At 53.0% G+C, this 24,230-nt stretch overlaps 3 protein-coding genes across 3 annotated transcripts; all 3 read right to left on the reverse strand.

Moving 5' to 3' along the window:
- Window positions 1-202: 202 nt before the first annotated feature.
- On the reverse strand, window positions 203-1,729 carry BBA_03757 (AAR2 protein; the record flags this gene model as incomplete). The annotated part of the gene is made up of 1 exon (XM_008598854.1): window positions 203-1,729. One exon carries the CDS (start codon window positions 1,727-1,729, stop codon window positions 203-205), a length of 1,527 nt encoding a protein of 508 aa, XP_008597076.1.
- A 7,650-nt stretch (window positions 1,730-9,379) lies between these two features.
- BBA_03758 (putative transcriptional regulator) lies at window positions 9,380-11,059 on the reverse strand (the record flags this gene model as incomplete). The annotated part of the gene is made up of 4 exons (XM_008598855.1): window positions 9,380-9,408; window positions 9,488-9,811; window positions 10,141-10,321; window positions 10,463-11,059. The coding sequence occupies 4 exons, from the start codon at window positions 11,057-11,059 to the stop codon at window positions 9,380-9,382; spliced, it is 1,131 nt and encodes a 376-aa protein (XP_008597077.1).
- Window positions 11,060-17,239: 6,180 nt separating this feature from the next.
- Window positions 17,240-17,590, reverse strand: BBA_03759 (uncharacterized protein; the record flags this gene model as incomplete). The annotated part of the gene is made up of 1 exon (XM_008598856.1): window positions 17,240-17,590. The coding sequence occupies one exon, from the start codon at window positions 17,588-17,590 to the stop codon at window positions 17,240-17,242; it is 351 nt and encodes a 116-aa protein (XP_008597078.1).
- Between the last annotated feature and the right edge of the window lie 6,640 nt (window positions 17,591-24,230).

Below are 24,230 nucleotides of genomic sequence, written 5' to 3' on the forward strand. Positions count from 1 at the left end.
ATGGCATTTTCCCATGGCGCATTTTGCATGGCCTTGCTAGACAGATATGTAGTCACTTGGCAGGCAAATGAAAAGACAAATTCAAAGTATCAAATGCACAATTCAGCAGTGAATATACAGGCGAAAAATAAACGTACAACTCGTATCTAAATACGGTATCTGCTTGAAACTTCATCACCAAGGCAGCTTTCACCGCAGCCATTTAGTCATTCCATGATATCAAGCCCTTTTCCCGTCCATGCTCGTCCAGCTCGACAATCTCGGGCGCCCACTCGCCTCTCTCGTCCTCGGCCTGCAGCTCCTTCATCTCCAGCTCCACCTCCTCACCGTCCTCCATGACGACCTTGCCCTTGCGCAGATACTCGCCGCGCAGGTCCCAGCCAAACGCTGGTCCGGCCACGACGGCCTCGAGTCGAGAAAACGCCGCCGTTACGCGAGCCACCCCGTCACTGTCGCCGTCACCATCGCTGCTGTCTTCTTCTAGCCGCCGCTTGTAGATGATGAGCGCCAAGCGCAGCTCGCGCCCGCGCGCCTCGGATAGCATCCCCATTAGTGGCGTGTCGAGCCAGTCCCCGCCATAGGCCAGCTGCGCGGTGACGGCGCGAATAGCGTCGGCCGCAAGCGTCGGCCGGCGCCGCGGTAGCGTGTAGGCCCGCAGCAGCACCCGCAGCACCGTGTGCAGCCACTGCTCCAGGCACGCGTCGTTGCCGAGGTGCACGCCGGCGAGGAACGCGATCTGCAGCTCGCCGACGAGGCTGGCTTCCGTCACGGCGTCGCTGCCGCTGCTATCGCTGTCCAGCAGCGCGAGCAGGTACGACGTGGCGTCGGTGGCCTCACGCGTGCGCTCTGCGCCAAGACGCTCCGCCGAGTACGTCTTGGAGTGCTGATCTAACGCGAAGCGCAGCTCGCGCGCCGGCGTCGCGCGTCGCATGTGAGAAATGTGCTGCTCCATCGCGCGCTCTGCCGACGGCAGCACCTGGCCTTCCACGAGGTCTGTCGTGCTAATGTGCCAGGCGGCGGCACCTGCTTTTGGCTGGCCCGTTACGCGCGATAGCAAGTCGCCGGTGATGCAGCTCGTCAGCTGGCCCCAGATCCGCTCACTTTCCGCCGCTCGCGACTCGTTCACCTCACCCACGCTCCCGCCGGCTCCGTCGCTGCGCGCCGTTGGGTCGCGGTACGATAGCAGCTCAGCATGGGGTGCGTTGACGTCGCGGGGGATCTCAGCCGGCAGCGAGTCGATCAGCAGCTCGGAGCTGCTGTCCCACCGGACGGCGTGCACGCGGTTCGCGCCCTCGCTCACGATCCAGAAACCGGACCGCGTGGCCATGCCACCAGGGTGCGCCGCCCAAAAAAAGTGAGGCCCGGCCGGCACATCGCCGAGGCCGCCAAAGTGCTTAGCAGTAAAGGACAGCGCGTCGCATCCAACGGTGAAGATCTCTGGCAGGCCGAGAATCAGGACCACGTCACCACCGCCACGCGAATAGGTTACGCCCGATGCGGGCGCTGCCTGGTCAAACGACGCCGTAAACCCGACGGAAGCCGCATCTTCTGTCTCGTGGTCCGAGTCGACATCGTCAGCCGAGCCGAGCGGTGGCAGTACATCAGAGAAGTCTCGGTCTGGAATATCGTCGTGATGAGCAAAGTTTTCAGAGTTGATCTGGCTCAGGCCTTGCGCCAATGCATGACGGCCTGCGGCTTGTGAAGCTTTGTTGATTGTGGGCTCCTGCATTTGCTCTGCGATTCGACATCAGGCTCGTCGCGCTGCCATTCGCCGGGCGGGGGTCGCTAGTGACAAACTCACAGGGTCTGCTGATTCCTGCTATTGCGCGATATTTGATGGATGCGATGACCAAAAAGTGAGATCTAGACTGCGGTGAAAGGCTATGCAAGGTACAACGTTGTGGCCTCTGAGCTGGCCAGGTGTGACGAGACGGTCAGAAGGTTGTCCTCTCCGCTATAACTGTCAATTTTGGCTTTGGAGATGCATAGGGTGGAGAAGGAGATGGAAGAGGGAGATGGCTGGGAGATGCGGAATCGAAAGACCTCGTCCTCCAAGAATAGAAAACAAGCTTCGAGAGCTTAGCGAAGGGCCCGTCATAGTCCGGCTCGGCCCCATCACTCTAGAGCAAAGATGGGGCTAATTAAGCCACTTATGCAAGGAGAAGTCAGCTTCTCGACAAATGTTATGGTTTGAGAATGATGTTGATGACCAAAACTCTTATGTTTCTATTCTTAATATTGATGACGACAAAACACACAAACTTTTTGCAATTTTTTCAAGCGGGCTGCCGTACGTGACGGAGGTTAATTTGTGGCACCTCGCAGTGTTGGCGCGTGAGAGTTCAAAGCATTGGCCAAATGACTGATGGGTTTTCCGAATTGAAGAAATGACAGGCGACTCTGTATTCTCATTGTTTCGATATGTACACTAATGCGACACCCTTTTTGCATTCTACATTTTACACTTTACTAGTGTAGAGGCCGTCAGAGGTGGCGGGCGTCAGGCGCAGACATGGCGCCGACGTGGCCGACATGGCCGACGTGGCCGACGTCGCGTGTTGATGAGACTGGGTGTGTGAACGCAAAGACCTTGCCTCAACAGCCGTGGGTTGTCCACGGCGACCAGCTGTTGAATCACCAACTATGTGCCGATTCGTCGTTTTGTAACTGTGGAGTAGATACTTGCTGCACGTTGTCAACGGTTGACTCGCAGTGCATCCCTTGTCCATGTCTTGCTGAAGATGCTTACGAGACAGATGTGTCTGGACCTTTTCAGCTGTCTCTGTTTAGGCAGTGATTGGCGCATCAGCGATGAAGCTGAAAAGTGATGGCACCACTCGTCCTATTCCAACAGCTGTTTGTGAATTATGACCAAATTGCATGCAGTCCGTGTCAGTATAAGCTGAGACCCCACCGACAGAGGGATTGATTCGGACACAAGGGAGAGTTGTTTCAGGGATTTTCACGGATACGATGTCATACGGGAGTATGGAACTTCCTCTAGACTGTGATCTTGTGTCAGCTTTGTAGGGTGACGAAATGTAAAGAACGAAGGTGAGCGCGCTACTCTTTATCCTCTCTCTGTGCGACAGTGTCTGCCCGCCCACGAAGGTGTATATTACCTTGTGCTTGATTTCTGTAGGGACAGAGTTATTCAAGATAATCTCGCATATGGAAGCAGAACCTTAGTCAATATCATCACTTGGTCTAATGGATTGAAGATTTAGAATTTGGCGCAGGTTGTCTGGAGCAGCATGAAGCTCGATCAAGAATCTAGGACACTTGTGTGTTTTGTCAAGTCGGGTAGACTAGCAAGTACTTGGTATGTAGAAAGTGACGCTGTGAAACGTATCAATGATGCGTATTCTTTTGGCAAGAGCCGAGACCTCGATATTTTCACCGCGTGGAGTGGGCGACGTGCCAGGCGCTGGGGTCCTTGCCGTCTATGTTCATCAAGGGGCTGCAACTGTGGTAGGGATCTCATCTGGCACGTGTATCTTGGGAGCGGAAACCTAAGTCAAAGTGATGCCCTTCTAACATCAGGTATCGTCCGCTGGCGCTAGACGGCGCTTCGAGCGACCAAGCCGCGGCAACATCCACACTAGGGTCTCGTTGGGTATCTGTCAGAGTCAGCCGCGATACAATTGACGACGGAATGTAAAGTAGCATGTCAATGTTATGCAATGATATGTACGCATGAATCTTGCCATACCACGACGTACCAACGCACACTTTGCCGTACCTGCTCCAATATACTGCCAACAGCTCAGCAGCTTGCATCAGAACCACTGACCAGCCCACCCTCATATTTCGCTGCACGTTTTTTTCCCTTGTCCGACCCAAAACTAAAGGGATCGCTGGTGCATATACATTAGTGCCTCTAGTGTTGGGCGCCTTGCATCCACGCCGCCCTCTTTAAAAAATAAAAATCCCAACGGAGCACCGCAGAAAAAAAAAACCGTTCTCGGCCGAGACTAAGTTGGCTAGTCTTGTGCGAGGGTGAGGCCAAGGCTGGCTGGCTGCGCTCAGCCAGCCAGCCAGCCAGCCAGCCAGCGCGCAGCGTCCCGAGGGAGGGGGCGTGGGCGCGAACCAGAATGTCGGGCCCGGCACTACGGGCAAACGGGTAGGTGTTTTCCTTGGGGAAATTAGTTAGCTTCTTTTTCCTTTTTTTCTTCTTGGTCGGCGACTAATGAAGATGATGTGGATGACTAGAATAAAGTCGATGTGCTATAGAGGCACTAGCCGTGCGGGAGGGAGGTTTTACGTTGGCTGTGGCGGCGGGCTTGCTAGTTCTTAGATAGGGCGGGGGCTTGTCCGTTGCCGACTGCGACAAACGGGCGAATTTGGTCCAGATGGTGGGAGTTGGAGCTGGGTGATTTGAACATTTGATTCTGGAGATGAGCTGGTGCACTGCGCCGTTTGCATCACCCGGCGACTTCTCCTTGCCCCCAGAATGTGCATCCAGCCCCGGGCAGTTGTGCACCATGGCAGCCATGACGGAGGCATCAAACAATACTGCACCCGATGGGAACGTCGAAAATGAAATCCGCCTGATGGTTCGCGCCAACATCAAGTCAATTTCAGCGATGAGCCAAGAGACCGAAGGGGAGAAAGGCGTCGATTTACGCTGTCGCCATCAAAGCACATGCTACAATTTTCATCATCGAGCAACGAGGCCAATACACTCGGCCCACGGCGAATGATTCTTGTCAAGCCCAAAACGCTGAGAATTTCAGCTAACAAGTCTTCATCCGAATAGCCACCGCCCTCTCAGCCCGGTTCTCGGGTGACGAACCCTCAACGTCAACATCTCGGATCAAGAATACCTTAGCATCGGACCCGACAACTTTTATGTGCCTGTTGGTTCATCACCCTGAGACACCAACAGAGAAAGACACGGCTACAAGATTTTCTTTGCCTTTCATGTCTTTGACCACACCGTCGCCATTACCGGCAAAAAAGAAGTCGTCGTTGAATCAAACCGTTGGGTTTGCCAAGCGCCCTGGCGCCGTGCAAGCGCGCCTGTCCGGCTTGCCTGCAAGATTTGTCTTTACCGTATTGACCCGCCCACGACTACCAAGCATAGCCCGATACGCAAATGTCTTGATCTTGTACAAGCTTGACCGGGCATGTCCCGTGGCAGATACATGGCAATGACCAGATTGTCTCACCCCCACGGTATGCACGGTCCCTTGGAGATTGAGCAGGACGGTCGTGATACGCGATGCCCGAGGGCTCGTTTACCGAAAACTGTTCCGGGCGACTGGCCCACCGAGACATGACAATAGCAAAGGAAAAAGAAAAAAAAAACACATGAACCCATGTCCTGCGCAATGACCTCGCATTGTGTACATCGCATCGGGCTCGTGCTGAGAGAAGTTGGGGTCTCGTCATGGCCCGCCCTCGGTGAAGAAGAGCGGAATTATGGCAATGCTGGGACGATTTCGACTCGGGTGCTCGAGTGTTGTCACTACTCGATGCCACAAGGGGGGCACGGATCTCCTTTTTTTTCCTCCCCTCGTTGCTTTGCATTTTCCAATCTCTTTCCTTTTATTACACAAGACGGAACAAGACAAATACGGCAAGATGGAAAAAAGTATAATTCAGCCGCCTGGGATGATTATCCCACAGTTTTCCCAACAAACTTGGATCATGCGGTCTGACCGTACTCCATGTATGATTCCTTTCCGACTCAAGTGAGATTGTGCGGACATTCAAGAGACACCCCTTGACGCCACAATGGAACAAGCGACATGGGCGACTTCTGTGTGCGGCGTGCCCCAAGGGCCAAGACATCCCAAACCCCTGGATCCCTGATTGTATTTTACACACAATAAACAAAAGCACCGCTCACGCCCCCCCCCCCCCCTCGCCTTTGTCCCTGTTCCGCACACCGGCGGAGAAGGAAACCCAGCAGCCTCGTCGGGTGCAAACAACCGGCACTTGGGGAGGGACCCTGTGATGGTTGGTGCAACGACTTGCCTCGGCTCACCTCACCCGGCGGCGTGGCCAAACAGTAGCGTAATGCGGGGGCTGGCAATTAGGCAAGGGGACATGAGTCGGTAAATAGAATTTTCATCAATGACGAACAATGGAGGAAAAGCAAGTTTATTGGCGCATGTTCAGCTCTGTGGGGGAGCAAGGGAGAGAGAGACATTCATTGTCACTTTTTTCCTTGTGTGATTCTTTTTAAGTTTCGGCGTGCATCTTTTGAGGTTTCGTAATCGCCACGTCGTCAGACAGGATGTCATTTATTCCTCAGTGTTGCTGGTTCTAGACCGCCAAGGGGCGGCTGTAAACAGCAATGTCATTCTTCTCGGCAGACAGACACCTGACTATTAGGTCAACGGCGCAATGTCCTAAAGCAAACGGGCTTACTTTTAATAACACGCCCCCCCCCCCTCCCCCCTCCGTTCCAGTATATTCCGGGGTACTTTGTAACTCTTTCCTCTTTTTCTCGTTTTCCCTGTCAATAATACCAGGCGAGTTATTGGCCAAAACGAACGAGGAGGGAGGGGGGGTTCCCTCGGCTCTTTTCCTGTCTAGGTAACGAGAGATCAGAGAACAATCAAGTTAATTAAATCGAATTTAAGAAAGAAGGAAAAAAAAAAAAACGGGCTGCAATGCCACGTTGCGTTGTTTCTTTTTTTTTTCTGGCAAGAAAGGCTTTTTTTTTTTTTTGGCCTGACCGCCCTTGCGGACAAAGCTCCATTTGATCACGCCATTTTCCTTTTCCCGATGCTCAGTTGTGTTATTTTTTCCTCGCATCATCGAGGTTCCCTTTCTATATCAAAATCGCCCAGCCGTTGCGTTGTCTACTGATAGAGAGCTAAAGCGCCGTTGCGGGGAAGGAAAAGGCGCCAAAATGAAAAACCCCCCCATGTCTCTAATAAGCTCCCTTTTTGTGTCCTTCTTGAACTGCTAGTTTTTTTGGCTAGTCTGATTGCTTGACTAGACAAGCATAGCCGATCTTGCTAATCCATGTGCACACCCTCCCTCCCCCATTTCTGAGGTGGCTCGGGAACTAAATCATAAACACGACCTTTTTGCCGATATAAAACGCCCCCCCCCCTTCTCTCGATAAGTTCTACAGCTTGACACAGCAGCTCCTTCATAGGGCTTAGCCTGCTGCCGGCACTGGTTAGTAGTGACATGCACCTAGACAAACTGGTAGGTGTTAAAAAAAAAAAAGTACCAGCACAATACGAAATACGAAACCTGCCATCTTTGTTCTTTGATAGTCAGTGTAACCTGCAGGCAACCTGCCTGTCAATGTGCCGTGTGCAAAAGAGAATACCTTTCTTTTTTTTCGGGCTGTTGCAGCTCGCTTACACTGTGCATAATCAGGAAGAAAGCAGATAGGGAGTAAAAAAACGAGTAGATGCAGCCATGCCGAATTGCAGATAGCCGTTATTGTAATCTCACCATCCCGAGTACAGACATGATCGAGTCCCCCCCCACCCCCCCCTCCTCTCCCGGCTCCCAAGGAAAGAGCAAGCGACTTTTCGTGTCCATCATTTCCGAATAGTGGCGTCCCATCATGACAAGCCTTCCGAACTACCTACCAGTCTATGACCAACACCGCCGTGGTCCTTTAAACTCGTGGACTAATAAATCCTCCGTCGATTGGCCGCCGCAGTGGTTCGACCATCTCACCCATCCGTTTGGCCCGCCGCAAACGGGAACCCGGACTGACTACTCCAACTAGCTCGCTTGATCAACAACTTCTGGTTTAGTGGCTTACCACCAAGTGTCTTTCGCCGCCCCCCCCCCCCTTCCTCCCTCGACTTTCCGATCCCGCTAGCCAAGCCTTTTTACAGATGGCGCCGCCCCCCCCCCCTCCCCCCAGAATTATAACGAGCCCGTTCATCGGCGCCGAAGACGGCGCCGTTGACGAGACCGCTCCCCGCGGGAACGCGCCGTTGTTGCCCAACGCCCAACGCCGGCGCCGGGTGCTGCTAGTCGTTACAGTAAGGCCATCCACGCCTCGCTCGGACTCTGCGACTAGTCAAACATGGGACGGTAATGCTCGCGCCGTCAAAATTGACCGTGCTAGAGCAAAGCCGTAGACTCGTTCCTGGCGCTTCAATGACAGCGCGCACGCTGGTGCAGCGACTACCATCGACGCCTCTCGCGACACCCCTACGACAGACATTACAGTGACATGCGGCGCGTCAGACCTCAATAATAAATTCAAAAAACGCTTGTATTCAAGACTCTACTTTACCTTTCCCCCCTCTTTTCCTGCTTTCCGCTTCTCCGATTCTCCTTGTCTTGGAAACGTGTACTTTGCAACAACGTAGCTGAATGCAGCACCTCTACCTACTGCATCCGGCCTGGTTTTTCGACATCACCCAAACGAGAGAACGAAATCTTCAAAATCCCTCTGCAGCTACCAGCTGCACAGTGCTGTGAATTAATGTTTTCTGGAGTCTCGCCTGCCCGCATGCATAATCCCTTCTTGTCCTTCCTTTCCGGATATTCGCCGTGAGGCGTGGCACCTCTTCGCGCTTGACAAGAAACCTCCTGCCGCTTCCCGTGGTCCAGGCCACACGGCACCCAAACGTGGAATAAAGGGATCCGCCCATAATAGAGAGAGAGAGAGACAACGGACAAAAGAAAATGGAAAAAGAAAAAAGAAAAGCTAAAATAGAGTTTTTGTTGTTTCAAGTCTTTGCCGCCCATATGCAAGGAATTGCCCGCCCAATGGCGGGAGTCCAAGCAAATCTTATGTAATCATCCCCTAAAGCATGTCCAAAAGAAAAGCACAGCGGGGTTTGCACATGAAATCATGAAAGCAAAAGGATAAAACAAAAACATGAACAAAAAACATGCAAAAAGCCTCAGCACCATACCACCAGCCCATGGCTGCGCAAACAAGACAGAAAGCATAACACTCAGAAAAAAACACAAAAGCCACCCCTATAAACAAAAAGGTATCATTGCAGCAATCCATCCGTGTCGGTCAGACAGTTTCGGTGCTTGCGGCAACGGGAAACCTCGTATCCGACTCTGGTCATTAAGTTGAACACAACTTTTGTCGTCGTCATGTGTTGCAAATGAGATTTCCACCCTGTAGAATAAAAAAAAGAAAGCCACCATACCCAGAACCAGAAGGCAACTGGCGAGCGCCAGCCTTCCGAACCTGTGTCACGTCCCAAACTCCGCCTTCCGCGCATCCCCAGACGACACCGCGTCTCCCAAGTCCATGATGCAAGGATAAAAGAAAACTGGAGACAAGCATCGCTCGAATGTGTCGTGTAAACACCGTATGAGAGGGAATAATGCCGTGATGCGTTGTAATGCATACCCGTCATGTATTAGATTCCGAATCGTACAGGTGCTGTTTCGACTAGTAGTAGTCATAGCATTGGAATGCCTAATGGTTGGGGGGCTGACCACCATTGGCTAGAGGCTTAGTTAGCCGCCGCCACAAAACTCAATGGCAACAAAACTCAAAATCTGAGTCACGTCGTCATATACTCACACTGGTTGTATAGGTTCGGGTTCGGCTGGCCGTAGGGCGAATGGGGCTGGTAGCTAGGATACATGTGCCCAGCAGCGCCGTATTCCGGCAAGGGTTGCTGGTTGACACCAGAGGGAGGCGCGGGGTACTGAGGCTGGTAGCCGATCGGAGGCAGCTGAACGGGCTGTCTTGATCCAGGATAGTTTGATGCAGAAGCGCCGTCGTGACCGGTTTCCTGACCACCATTCGCAGCAGCAGCGGCGCGCTGGCGTTCGTCCTCGGCCTTGCGCTGAGCGTCTTCTTCCTTCTTGCGAGCCTTCCACTCCTTACGAATTTCCTTGAACTCTGCCAGTCATTAGCAATGGCCCCTTTTCCTTCTTTTCTTTGAGGGGGCTTCTCAATTGTGGCTCGCGGCCATGGGGAATGCGGCGCGTCGCGTGGCTAGACTTGCGTGCTAGCGTGCCCCCTCGCGCGCCAGACCGGGCCACATGCCGAGGTGGCTGGGACCAGCCAAGCAAGACATTGAGTCAAGGAAGCGAACAGAGTTAACGCAGTCGTAATGAATGCAACACTCGTCGCAGCTCATTCTGCCATCGCATTGTGGGCCGAAACGGGACGCGGTGAGGCCACCGTGAGTACGCTGCGGCCGCGTGCAGAGCATTTGTAGGACTTACCCTCTGGGGTGCGCTTTTGGCCATGGGATTGCATGGTAACGTGAGCATTGAGATGGTTCAGAGTACCGTAGGCTTTTTCGCAGCCATTCCACCCACACTTATACATGCGCTCGATTTCTTCGTAGCGACGGCGAGGTCGCTTGTGTTGTTGGGCGCCGGGAATCGGAACGAACGAGTAAACCTGTTCAATAAAGCAAAGTGTCAGCGCGAAAAACTCTCCTGGGGTGCGAATTGGCGTCTCTAAAATTGCGCAGCTGTCGCATTAGATGCGCGCGCGCGCGCGCCAACGCGCATTGCGCCGCGAGACGAGGAGTCAGCATACCTGGCTGGGGCGCTGCTGCTGAGGAGCAGATGCTGGAGATTGTCCATAGACTTGATGGCCTGGGGTAAGAGGCGGCGCAGCGTGCTGAGCGGCGTACCCTCCCCATTCGGGCCTGGGCTGGGCATACATGTTAGAGTTAGGATGAGAGTAGCTATGCGCCATGTCCGGGTTAGGCGCATAGGGAGAGTGCTGGGCATAAGGATAAGTAGGACTGGGCTGGGCAATGGACGGATCTATAGGCACTTGGGTGTCAGAATTGACGATGGGAGATTGATGGTTTCGCCCATCCGACTGGGGCAGAGACGGACTGTTTTGTTGCGCCATGCTGCCGGTAGAGGGGGACGAGGCAGGGTGGTATGAACGCTGGACGTGATCCGGGTAGGCAGAGTTCGACCGGGCGGAAGGAGGATAGACGCCGTAGTCGGAGGCTGGAGTGGCAGAGGCGGGATAGGCGACGTCCTTGGGGGGCGGCGGGTACGACTGGGCAGAAGCGTGGTCTGCGGATGAAGCTTCAGAATGAGCGTCGCCACCAAAATTGCTGGGATACGGCGAAGGCAATCCTGTCTGCTGGGGGAAGTCGGCGTTGGTGCGGTCCATATAGCTGAAATGCAAAAGAGATGGGATGGAAGTGAAGAGAGGAGGTGGGAGTAATGAGCAGCACAAACGAGAATAAATAAAAGGCTTGATGACAAAGAGCCTTGGAAATCTTCACAATGCGGCGCAAAGTACCAGAAGTAGAGAAGAAGTAGTGCTAAAGTCGTTGAGGCGTGGAAAGAGAGGGAGGAGAGGAGTGCAAAGTGTGTTGGCGTCGCGGGAACAGTAGTAGCAGGAGTACTAGCGAGTAGTAGCTCGGTGCTAGCAGCAAGCGGCCGGTGGGAGGGTGTGTATTGTTGATTTGAAGATTGCAAAGTCGGCTTGATGGATGAAGATGGCGGTGGAAACGAGAGGCCAGGGTGCAGAAGAATGCTGGACTCTCGAGCATGTACCAGGAACCAAGAAAGGAGCTGGGAAGCGGCGAGCGAGGCGGCGAAGGTCGAGAGAAAGGACGAGGTGGTTGTCCGGGTACGCTAGTTTTTAGCTTTGGGTCGAGGCTTGCCGCGTCTGGTATAGGCTTGGTCTAGATGGGGGCTTTGGGGTGGGAAAAAAAAGGCGCGAGGCAGGAAGGTATCAGAGAATGACGGTATGCGGTGCGTCTGGGGGAGGAAAGGCCGTCGTGGGATGTTTGAAGTAGCGTTGTAGTAGTGCGTCGAGTAGCGCCGGAAGGAGGGGGGTGTGTGTTGTGTGCGAGAGGTGAGAAGGAGATGGGCGAGCAGCCGGGCCAACGAGATCAGACCAAAAAAAAAACACACAGCTAGACAAGAGGCTAGGTTCGTTCCTGATCTTTTTGGGGGTTGGCGGCGCGCGTTGTTGGTGATAGGTAGAAAAAGGTGAAGCGGTAGTGTCGAATTGGCTTGGTGGGAACAAGACGCGACGCGGGGGTGTCGGGAGAGGCGGGAGAGGGAAAAAGTGCCAACGTTGGACAATGTTGGGAAGAGTGGTTTTGTTTTTTTTTTTCTCTTTTACGTTCTGCGACGAGACAGGGCGAATGACGGGGATTTTTTTTTTTTTCGTTTGAACGAGTTTGAACAGGCGCGCCGAGGAGAGCAGTGGCGCAAAAGCGGTATATGTTTTTTTTTTTTTGGGTGGTAGGTTTGGTAGTGGTTGTGGTGCTCTGGGGTGGGCGGAGAGGCAAAGGGACAGGCAGGCAAAGCAGGCAGGTCAGCTAACTAACTACTGGCCGAGTGGGAGAGAGGGCGGAGAAGAGGGCGAGTGCGAGCGTCGGAATTTGTGCGTGCGTGTGTGCGTGCGTGCGTTGCAGAGCGGCGGCGGTGGTGGTGGTGATGTGTGGTGTGTGTGGTGTGTGTGGATTGGATTGGACTGGATGGATGGAATGAATGGATGGATGGGCGGACGGGGCGGGGGGAAGACTTCAACAGGGAGAAGGCAAGGCAAGTGGATGGCTTTTTTTTTGGCTTGGTAGTGATCCTGGTCATCATCATGGGTGGTTGGATGCATGGTTGGATGGCAAGATGGATGGAGGGTTGGGTCCGTCGCCTACCTGGCTCCTGGGTACCTACATTCACGCCCCAGCCATGCCCACAGACGCCTCGCCTCGCCTCGTCCGAGACCCAGAGGGCTTCCCAGACTTGGGTTCAAAACTCCAATGCACTGCTCTCGGATACAATCAGCTTTAACAAAGTTTTTTTCCTTCCATTTTTCTTACGACGCAATTATACAACAACTTGGCTGTGCTGAAAGCCATCCTCTCCACTAGTACTGGGTACAACGGGGGGCGTGGCGTTGGCCAGCAAGGGCACTATCTTGACCCAGTCCTTGCTTGGTTGCTGATCTCACTCGGGGGGGACGGGGGGGACACAAACTAGCTTTTGGCCTAGTTCTTTTTTTTTTTCTGTTGCTTCCGCGCCTAGCATAAACATGTCTCGATCAACTGAAATATCAAACCCAAGGTGAGGGGGGTCACTAAATAACTAAGCGTGCAGATTGCGCCATAAAAAATAATGACACCAAGATATGGGAGAGAGAGAGGGAAGAAGGGGGGGGTGGCGGGCTTTGGCCGCTGTCAGTCAAACCGGCGTATGCCAACACCAGCTTAGCGCCTGGACTCGAGAATGGGGCATGGCAGAGAATGAAAAAAGGAACGAGGAAAAAGATATAGAGAGAATGGGTTAAAAAGCGACTTCATTGGACAATTATCCCGGAGTTGTGAATGAAAGGAGAAACATGGTGGCGACAACGCGAAGGCGGCTGAAAATACCCAGGACCAGGGAGGTGGAAATGTGGCGCGCCACAGTAGCAATGCGGTTCAGCACAAAACGGCAATGTCTGGGAGCGAAGAAAAGGTTATACGACGATGCAATACGCTGTTGGACGTTGGACTTTTGCCTGCCCGTTCGTTGCCCGTTTCTCTTTTTGGTTCGTTTCCATCCGTATCCCTCCATTGGCCATCGTACGAAGAAGGGGGTGTGCAATTTGACACGTCTGTTTTTTTTTTCTTCTTCTTCTTTCTCTTTTCGGTCATGATTCTCCTCGACATTCTCAAGTCCTAGACTCTTCTTCTTTCGATTACATCGTGACTCTATGCCGTAACTCTGCAACACAGACCGGAAACTACTTCACCCGCCCCTCGCTAGTGCCACCAAGATGCGCAACTAGCTAATAATTGGCCCTCCCCATCCCCAAATCGCCAAATTATAGTAAATTTATAGTGTCTAGACCCCATGCCTTTCTTAGTGTGATGGGCTTTTTTTTTTCGGGGCCGCAAGACTCGTCTTCAGTTTTAACCTATTCTTGGCGGGCAATCGTTTTAGTAGGCGACAGCGGGTTGCTAAAAAAGAGCTATCCGAACGGCCAAAACAAGTTGCCGCTGAACCGACAGCTAGTCAACTTAGTGTAGAGAGACTTGTTCAGGCCAGCAGACGCGTTTAACGAAAAAGGTGAGTCAAAGACAGAAACTTGAATAGAATTAGAGGGAGCAAAAAAAAAAAAAAAAACAAGACTTCTAATTCCAATCCTCACCCACCCCCGTTACACTGAAATTTAATCTTTGCCAGACAAGGCAAAAGACCTGCGCCGCGGAAGCAATTGTAGCCGGGACAGAATGAGTGGGGGACAGTCTAGTGAGGGCTTGAGGGCGTGTCTCCGGAACGGGATTTTACCTCGTCTTTCTTTACGATAAGAATAAAGCGAAGCAAGGAAGGCAGCACAGCGCCGGCGTTTGACAACGCACAAATAATAGGGAAATGATATCAATCGAGAAACGATCATCTCCATTTTCTTTTCAGCGCTTCCAGGGGACAGAATGTTGTGATATTTTCCACAGGGGCGTGCGACTAGGCTCTTTCCCCACAAAGGCCCAGACGACTCCTCTCTTGCTCGTTTTTTCTCTTTCTCTCTGCGTCTCTCTCTGTCCCAGTTAAATGCAATGATAAATAATCAGGTCGATGGAGAGAAATGACGGGTACGAGCATGGCCGTCAGCTCCAAGCCATCAGTGGAGTCGAATGTCTTTTCTGCCCTTTCTTTGAATCTTGGTTTTTCAAACGTATGACAAACGAACAAGAGGACCCCCCCTTGAGCCCGACAAGCATTGTCTAATTGGTGGCCTTATTTATCCTTTTTTTTTTCTTTTTACATCACCATCGTTTACGCGAGTAATTCACGTTGCCAGTGTCTCTTTGATTTAGGCATGCACCTCTACTACGGAGTCCTACTCCGCAATCTGGGCAAAATTCAATCAGCGTCGACGTCACTCCTCAGTAGCCAGCAGTCGACATGTACTCTCGCCAGTCTTTTTAATGTGTCAATTCACTTCAGCCTTGCCCACAGTAAATTTAGCCAAGAAATGCATCACAAGGTCTGCTTGCTGGTATATTCCACACAGCTGGCCTCTCATCCCATGTGACGTCTTTCATCGCCGCCTCCGTCCAAGGGTCGCACTACACACCTCGGCACTCCAGTCCCATCCCTCCGCCTCATCGTCATCTAGTTAACTCCCACCACCGCCCCTGCCCTGTCCAGTTCATGCAGCCCCAACCCCAGGCAAGCAGTCCCTCCTTCATCTCGCGCTATAAAACGCCTCTGCTGGTCGGCTAGTGGACGGTGGTGCGCCACATGCCCAACGCACATGTCTCTCACTCGGTCACTCCTGGTAGCCTCCCATGCCTTGAGCCCCTTCATGCACCGCCGCGGCGCGGCTTTAAACCCACGCTCTCATCGGTAACACCAATGCATGCAACCAATGTACTTCGTAGGAACGGCTTACAAATATTCCACATCCTTGCCTTCTTGTCGTCCTGTGGTCCATTCTTGATCCCTTGCTCTTACAGTTAGCTTCACGGCCACAACGGCGTCTCGCCCGCAGCCACCATGGTTGTGTTTTGTCAAGCCAGTCAGTGACCCAAAAGAGCCCCAAACTCGAGCGTTCGCAGCCGCGTCCCACCTGGTTTCTCGTCTGCCGTACCTGAAGCTTACCTTTCCAACGCAAGAGTCGGCAGTCCCGCTGCCTCGATAATGGTCTCGAAGTGAGTGCACTCTTGCGAACCCAAACCCCAGAGCGCTTTGCTGGCACGCCTGGTTTGTGCACCGCTCTGTGGCGTTCTACTGGGTAGGCTGCCCGTCATACTGAACGAAACAGCCTTTCGGGCATGGCTCCCAACTCAGCAGGCTGCGGATCCCCTGCGCTGTCCTGTGTTGATTAGTGTCGGCCGAGTCTCCTGATGGCCCCGGGGCTGAAATGCCCCCGGACGGCACTAATAAACTCTCCTCGTCCGGTGCGGTAGCATCGGGCTGCTTCAAATAGCCTGCACATTAGCTGTGCTCCGCGGTCTGCAATTTATTAGTTGCATCTTGTGCTGTCTCTTTGCATCGCAGTCTTCTTCTCCTTCTTCCCCTTTCGTGGTCTGGACTCTTGTTGATATGACATTGATGCGATACCCTGCGAGCTGCTTGCAGTCAATGACATGCACAATGATTTGCTCCTCTACTCGGAGGCTTGTGCTAGGTCAATTCGCTGGCCGCAGAAAGCGTATAACCCTCAAAATCAAATATAGAGCCTGCATAGTGCAGGCTGGTACGCACAGTGCATAGTATTACACAGTCCGTGCGGTTTGTCATGCCTGCCGCCGTCTTCATCTGCGGCGTTGGTCCAATTTCCGAGAGACGGAAAAGATGGACATAATCTCAGCAAGTTATCAGCTCGGGCGCCTCGGCAACATGCCAATGCCGTCTGCGACTTGTACTGTTATACAACCAGTTATTGGAACGGCCAGGCAGTGTGCCGATCCACACTCAAGCCCGTCAAAAGTGGGCAGCTGGCTGCTTTACTCATGTAATGTTGCAAAGGACAGGCGCGAGCTCCGGCTGGGGCTGGGCTTGGGCCCCTGCGGAGAGTTTGCCATTGCGTCTGTTGTTGCTGAGGGCTTTGTTGGAATAAACCTCGGGTCAATGGACGCGTGCTCTTGCCACTCCAACGGCAATTTGTCGTCGACTGTTGCAGAGATGACGTCGTGAGCAAAGCCTATGGACGTTATATAAGCCTAGGCTAGCGGGAGCCGCTACCATGACGAGCGTACTGGTAGTCGATAGATTTTGGCTTTAGTTGGCGGGCCACAACGACACGCCTTGTACGGCCCAGCGCTTGAGGCAAGGCCAACGGCGCTCAAACCGCAACCCCAGAGTGAATAGGTCAGTGATCCGCGCTATCTTTCCTTGCCTCCTAAGTTAGGTACGAAGCTGCGCACGAATGGCGGCCGCGCTCCACCCCACGCTCGCTGCTTTGCCTCGCCTAGGGTTTGGGCCTCGGTCTTTTTGTCTCATTTTTAGAGAATCTATCTGGTGGGCCAGCGTGGCCTGGGATGGGTTAGCGGGCGTGTACCAAGCACACGAGACGCAAGGGCGTTGAAAAAGAGCCTGGAGGACAGGGCCATGTCGGTCAGTGGATTGGACGCCCGAACAGAGGGGCGTGGTCAGGCAACAGCATGCTGGTTGATGGTAATATTGATCTGGCGCATTGCCCGTCTCAGAAAGTCGGTCAATTCGGTCGGTTCGCCGCAAAGGGAAAACCGGTCAGAGATCACGATTATGGCAATTACCATGCCCTATCTCTTCTTGATGGCGTTAGCTAGCTCGTCCAACCTAGTACAGACGGGCCATGTCAAATCGCAGTGGCTCCCAGAACAATGGTATACACTAGAGCGTCCGTCTCGCACAGTCGATCGGCCTAGTCTGAAGAGGCAAGACGCAGTCGAGCAGCGCAGGAATCTCTAGGCCCTAGGACGTGAGCAGGCTGGCCTAGGCTGGCAGACACACTTGACACACTTGGGACGAACCAGCGAGTAGGCCCAGCGTGCATTTTAGGGCCTCTTGCTGGGTCCTCGGAGGTAGTCTCGCTGTGGTTGCTCTCAGAGTGCCAGAGGCCACCTAGTGGCGCGGCGATCCGGGCACTTGGGTCTTGGATCGCAGACGTTCTGGCGCTATTTTTACGGGCAGAAGTGGTCAGGAAGCTAACGGGAGCGCCCCTGCAGATGACTTGGGTCAGCATTGTGCCATACTCGACTGTAGATTGGACCATGATGGGACTTTGCTAAGCGTCAACGGCGGCCAGGCTGTCGCTTGCATGAATGGAGAGGGGAAAGGGAGAGTCTGCTGCAGCAACACAACGGCATGTCGTAATAAAAACGAGCTGGTGGATGCGGGAGCTGATGGGTCGGAGCAGCCGAAAGTCAAGCAGCGAGCCGTGCAGATTTTTCCTTGTCGTCGGCTGCAGGCCCAACAAGGAAAATGATCAAAAATCAGAAAATCAAAAAAGAAAAAAGGAGGCTTGCAGACGCAACCTGCCAGTGCGAGCCGATGGCCGCTAGCAAGCCAAAGAGCCCCTGTCGCGAGGTCACATTACCAATCCACGCTCCAGTGCTCTGGGCCCTTGCAGGAAGGCACACACACCTTGGTGTCAATCCGTACTCGGCAAAATGGCGATTTTTTACCTTGGGGATGAATCGCCTAACTAATCCGTACCTACGGATAGATGTTTTTCTTTCTATTTACCACTCAGCCCTCATCAGTCGCTCAACTGAGGGCTTTTGAGCTCGTAATTCGCCACCACCCGTGGCCATTCTTTCTTCTTTTCGCCCACAACTCTCCTCGTCTACCCACTAGGTACCTACCTACCAAGTGCAAACGGAGCAGGGCCAGCTTATTTAATCAAAACTCATTCGTTCTCTTGTCCTCTCTCTTGTCTTCCATCTACTTGTCATCCATACCTTTTTAATCTCTCCTCCGTCCAGCCTTCCATCCAGCTTTGAACAGTCGATTAATCCGTCAATCATCGTCTCTCGATTAGCTCTTCATCTTAGGCTAATACTCCACACTTCAGATGCAAGGGGTGCCTTTAGCAAATTGAGCAACTTGCTGTGCCGCCTTGGCGGTCATTAATTACGCCCTCCACCACCAAGTCCCGACCGTCTGTCACCTTGTCATCCATTCACCAGTCCGTGCTTGGAAGCAGTCCTCTCCTCCCGCCTAGGTACCCAGGGTGCCAGGTTATCAGGTATGGCTCCAGCACACACACAGCGGCCCTACTCCAGTCACACTTCTTCCGCGAGGGCTGATGCATGTTCTGCTGCAAATCTGGAGTGCCAGTGCGAGCCACAGGCCACAAGCCCCAGATCTGTCTCCAGAAGCACCCTCGCAACTCGCTCGACCTGCGCCGCTAGCTTCCTGCCTAATTCTGAATTGGGCTCTTCGCTTCGCGTCTGCATGCGTCCGTCTGTCGCTACCTTTGCTCAACCTACCTATTCCCGCCGACCGGGGACTTGGCACGTCGGCTGCGCTTCCGCTCACATTACTTGACCTCGCTATCGCGCACGCCTCCGCGGTTCGATAGCCCCTCCGTCTAACGCCCGGATAAGAAGACAAAGTAGGCATCAGCTGTCCAAAGCATGTCGTATGTTGACTTCTGTCACACATGTGTGGGGAATCTTACTGCAATGACACGGCGTGCAAGCCGCCGTTCCACGCAGTCGGGGTAATTATATCCCACTCTGCATTAAGAGTGCGCCAGGACACTTCACCTGCCACCAACGACACGTCTGCTGCCCCTCCTCTCCAGCCCTGTTGCAGCTCGCATGTAATTCATGTAATTATTCTGGTTATGCCTGTATATACGCCCTCGTCTGCATTACGCTATCCGCCACCGCAGCTGGCAGCCTCTCGAACCTCGGCACTGACTGCTACCCATGCTTGTCATGCTCTCGACGAGCATCGTCTGCAATCGCCTGCCGTTCTGCATTTGCAGATATCTTGTCGCTCACCGACATCTGCATCGAAACATGGCCCAGCCGGGATTTGGCGATCTGCAACGGCTTGAGGAGCTTCCCTTTTCAATGTCTGTGAAACCGCCCTGCAGCCAACCTCCGCCACTCCTTGCGCCAACCATTATCAACGAAAAAATGAGAATTGTTGCCTCCGCCAAGGCTCAGGATAAACCGCCGAGGAAAGACCTTTTGAAATTCCGGTCTTTCTGTCAAATTTGGCTGCAAGCGGTACACCCGACGTCACCCATTTTATTTATAGCATTCGCGCTTATAATCTAGCTTCTGCCTGCGGATCTGGTCTCGGGCGTACGCTACTGATCATATTTCCCCTGGCTTAATACGATAGCTAACTCGATAGGTACTAACACTGTGCGACCCAAAACCTGGGGAAGCTGCTTAGCCTGACACTAACGAAGCACGGTCGGCTGCACAGCATTGGCTTCGAAAAGACGAATGCAAATGGTTCAATGGCAGCAGATGGCATTCGTGCCCGACGGCCTGCAAACGAGATGAGGTGGGAACCTTACTCGGGCTGACATGCCAGCCGCAAAAGAGCGCGGCGACTTTCCTGGAAGATCGCTGCATCTGCATGGCTTGTCTCTATCAAGCTGGCTTTCACTCGAGCAGAATTTCGTCGGTGTGGCTCGCCAAGCATGACCGGCCCATTGTGCATGGCCACTACGACTGCGGCGCATTTTGAATCCTTTGCAGAAAGCCCATTTCTGTTGCGGTGGCTTCAGCTTCAGCTTGTGTAACCTCATAAGCCTGGGATTCTCACGTGGTGTTCTCCACTGCTCTGCAGAAGTGCCTCAGACTCACGCCCATGCCTGGATTTTGCGATCATCATTCGCTAAGATCTCGGTAGGACAGCTCGCGTGTACTGAGTATGTCAGCCGTCGAAACACAATAGCGGCAGATCTGCTAGATTTGTCTTGCTGTGAGTCTGTGACCAAATCAGATGGACTAACTATTCAGCACTCTCGCATCAGTAGCCATAGTTACTGAAGAGCTCAGTAAAACGGCAGTAAAGCGAGCAAACTATTAGCTGACACTGTTCCCTTTGCTCGCCAAGCGTTGCACACTCATTCCTCGACCGCCGAAGCTTCTGACATGTCGCTCATGATTATCAACATATCAAGCCTTAGCTATCTTGCCTCTTTTCTCACATCCACATGACTGACCAGCTGACAAATTCTAATTACACATGGCATCTGCAAAGAAAGCTCGGGCGTCTGCCCAAATCATGTTGGAATGCAACCCGTCGAGTAGAGACGGCAGGGAATCCCCATGGAGCCTCGTCCCCACTCTCAACAGTACTGCACAAGCCTCCCGGGATGCTTGTATTTTCCGAAGTACGGTGAAAAGCCTTGGAAATTCAGTTACATTGCCCAGCGAAATGAACCAAAAACCGGGGGTCAGCAGGGGGATTGGGGCGTGCGCGCTGAGAGGTGGAGGCTGCAACCTATGTCCAGTTGTCCACACACCCCACACGGCAGTGACAACACCAGTCCGGACAAGGGCCGAAAGCCTGGTCTCAATTTACGTTGTTGGTGGGATGAATCGGCACATGGCTTGGAACAGAGAGCATCAGACACGGCAGGCCAAGGTTGTTGTGTTGTTTGCTCGACGCATAAGTCAATTGTTCTACTTCGACCCGCCGCTCAAGCATTAGCCAACAGGCTGTCACCTGAAACATGGACTGCAAGGAGATCCTGATAGTCATGGCAGCGACAACTCACTCGAATCACTGTCAGTCTTGAATCGTTGATCAAAAGCTCCCAGGCATACAGTACGCTACGCAACTATCTCTAACACAAGCCAGCTCAAAGGTCAAAGAGAAGCTGCTATGGGTTGCGGGTGGCCATGGGGCGGGCGTGATGAAATCCAAGTCTCAAGGAAGTGACTAGTTCACTCACTTCATGCAGAATTAAAGTTCTCTCAGAGTCCAGTGGCGTCCTTGGTTGCCTCTTCCGATAACAAGATCCGCTACCACGGTAAAGCATTCTGCAGGCTGAGCAGCACCTAGCATCGACGTCGTCATCTTGTGCGCAAGAACACATGGCTTGTGCGTTTGCTCAAGTGCGGAATCGACAGCTTCATCGTGTCATTAGCAAGTGATGTGGGCACGATTAGCTAGTGTCGAAGCACAAGAGACACCACACCCTAATGCCCCAGTCAAGTTCAACCGCACTTATATGCCGCAGCGTTTGGCCAACCTCGGACCGCCTATTTGAAAGCATTGCTGCTTGATGAATCATCTCCGTAAGGTACAGATCTTGTCGTCTTCAGTGCGCAAAGAGGTGATGAAAGGTATCCGTCGCTGTAGGCTTCTACATGCGCCGCAACCACGCCGTTGCCGCTACTGGTCGAAGAATTGATTTCCTCAACTTTAATCACGCCCTAGTACGCGACCGAGGTAGTTCGGCTCTTTACGATACTGCCTTTCCTTCATCACTTTATCTCTCATTCTTCCTTATCGTTAATAAGGCAGCTTATGGCTCATGTCCGATATGATGATTCCAGGGCAGATCACAAACAACTTGTTTAGATGCTATCCAGACTTTATTTTGAAGAGTTTCGACAGCAATCAACGGCAATCACGCCGTATACGTTTTGAGGACAGGGGCGAGCTCATTCAAGCGGGGAGATCCTAGTAGCACATCATCGCTAGCCCAGATCAAACTTGTCCGCTGGTTCAATCCAACTCTCTAGCAGCTTTACCGCGCTTGGCTTCAGCGGCCGGCCGCCACAAATGACCAAGCCCCGGTCTAGATTAGCAGTGATCCCGCGCTGGCTCTGCCACTGGATATGTGCACAGCTCAGCATCACACCTGTGTTGCAGTGCAGAGATCCATGAGCAAATCAGTCAATATTGCACTGGCATCCCGGCAGCTGTCGAGACCACTTTCGTTTTGAACTAACCAATCTTCATGCCGGGGTATGTCGCTCGAGACGCCTCCAATTGTCACGGGCCATCCGCATGAGGCCAGGTCGCGCGCTCGTCAGATGTGTGCTACCTTTGCCCCCCAAGTTCATCGCAAAAGACACTGGATTGTATGTTTCGAGCCTTGTCCTGCAACTCATATGGTAACATCAGCATGCTATACCTATGAGTTGGTTCGGGATTTTAGCGCATGCGCATTAACGGTGTTGCTAGCTATCCCATAAATGTATCTTGCCGACTCTAGTCCAAGATCACTGACAGCTGGGAGCAAGCCAGATGACACTAATAATGGTAAGGCTTGTCAGGAACAATACTGGAAACGTTGGCGACTACTCTCCCACCAAACCCCCGCGTAGAGCATAAGCCCGCAACCCGATAAAGGGCAGAAACATGCAAAACACGCAACATCCTTGTTAGGAGAAGATGACTTGAGCAGGGTGGGAAATGTTTGGGCAGCCGTCGGATCCCCAAGCTGCAGAAAAGGTGAAGCGACACACCTCTCGAACACGAATTTGGAACCCTGGTCTGCATGTGCTGCTGCCCAGAACTGAGAACTGGCCCAGCCATACTAATCGGCATTTTGGCCAGCGGCATGTACATGGATGCAGGACGAGCCTGCAACTTGCGGAGGGCCACATCGATGTTGGCTGACCACCCTCAGCAGCTTGGTCGGGAACAATCAGAGTCAATTCATACAGATCGAACTGACGACTCTGACAGGCCATCGATTTCGAAACAGCGCAGCCTGTCGAAAGAAGTCCCGTTGAACAAGGTCAGGAACCAATCATGAACCGATCCTGCTTCGACGGTCTCGCCATCATTTCACTTCGCGGGCTTTTCGATCGAACACTCTGTGTTTGATGGAACCTAATACCTTCATTATCCGACAATTTTCGGAAAGGCGGTGCCAGACAAGAGCCAGCCGTTCACTAATCTCGGAACAGCCAGGATAGGTAACGAGGGGTGTGGTGCCAAATTGCCACTGCGAATTGAGCCGTGCTGAAAACCCCGTGATTATTGGCCGGTGCCTTGGTCAAGTAGACTCCTGCGGGCCCCAACCCAAAGGTGTGGCCTATCGACTATAACGGCAACGGGCATCTGGAGCCAAATGGCCGTTTGCCAGCTGTGCTGTTGTCGCTGCATTATATGCAGCTGTACGGAGCACACAAGCATGGCGATGGCGACACGCTGGAACGGCACAGTCTTGCAGCAGGCGCCATTACAGACAAGTGGTAGTTACAACCTGGGCAGTCCGTGCCGCGTCTCTTGACTGGCCGTGATTTGCTTGACTGAAAAGCCTCACCACTAGTCGGCAGCCACTTTGCTCGGGGTCCCAGGGCATGATGCCTGTTCAAATCACAGCCCTCGTTGCTCAATGGCGCTTGAAACTGTAGCTTGGGCGTCACAATTACATGCATGCCAGAGTGTCTATACGTGGCTCTCGACGCGACCTCTTCAGCTCAACCACATAGCTCCACCAGTTGGCAACTTGTCCTCTAGCCGCAAAGCAAAGGACAGGGCTGCATTCAAAGTTCTGCGCCACCAGGCTGAATCTAGGGCCAAACTAATGGCCCAAGTTCTCCCACTAATTAGAGTAAACAGAGGAACGTGGAGCACACCTGAACAGCGAATGCAGTGGTCAAGGCTCAAGGCCAAGGCTCGAATGACAATTCAAGGCGGACAAGGGAAACCGAATGTTGCAGGAGCGAGAGAACGTCTTGTACACGTCGAGGAAACGCCACGACATCGAAGGCTGCAGGCGGCCCCACGGGACAGAACTAATAAACGAGGCCAGTTGGAACATTCGAACCCAGCCAGCCAAAGGTCTCCGATTCTGTGGAGAGCATTTCAAATCACGGCAAAGTGGTGTGTCTGGGCCGTTCACACGACACCTTTGAACCTTGGGACGAGAGCATGACAACCCGTGTGTTAGTTAATAAGACCACCCCAGCGCA

Source organism: Beauveria bassiana, assembly GCF_000280675.1.
Source record: "Beauveria bassiana ARSEF 2860 unplaced genomic scaffold BBA_S00008, whole genome shotgun sequence".
Lineage (NCBI taxonomy): Eukaryota > Fungi > Ascomycota > Sordariomycetes > Hypocreales > Cordycipitaceae > Beauveria > Beauveria bassiana.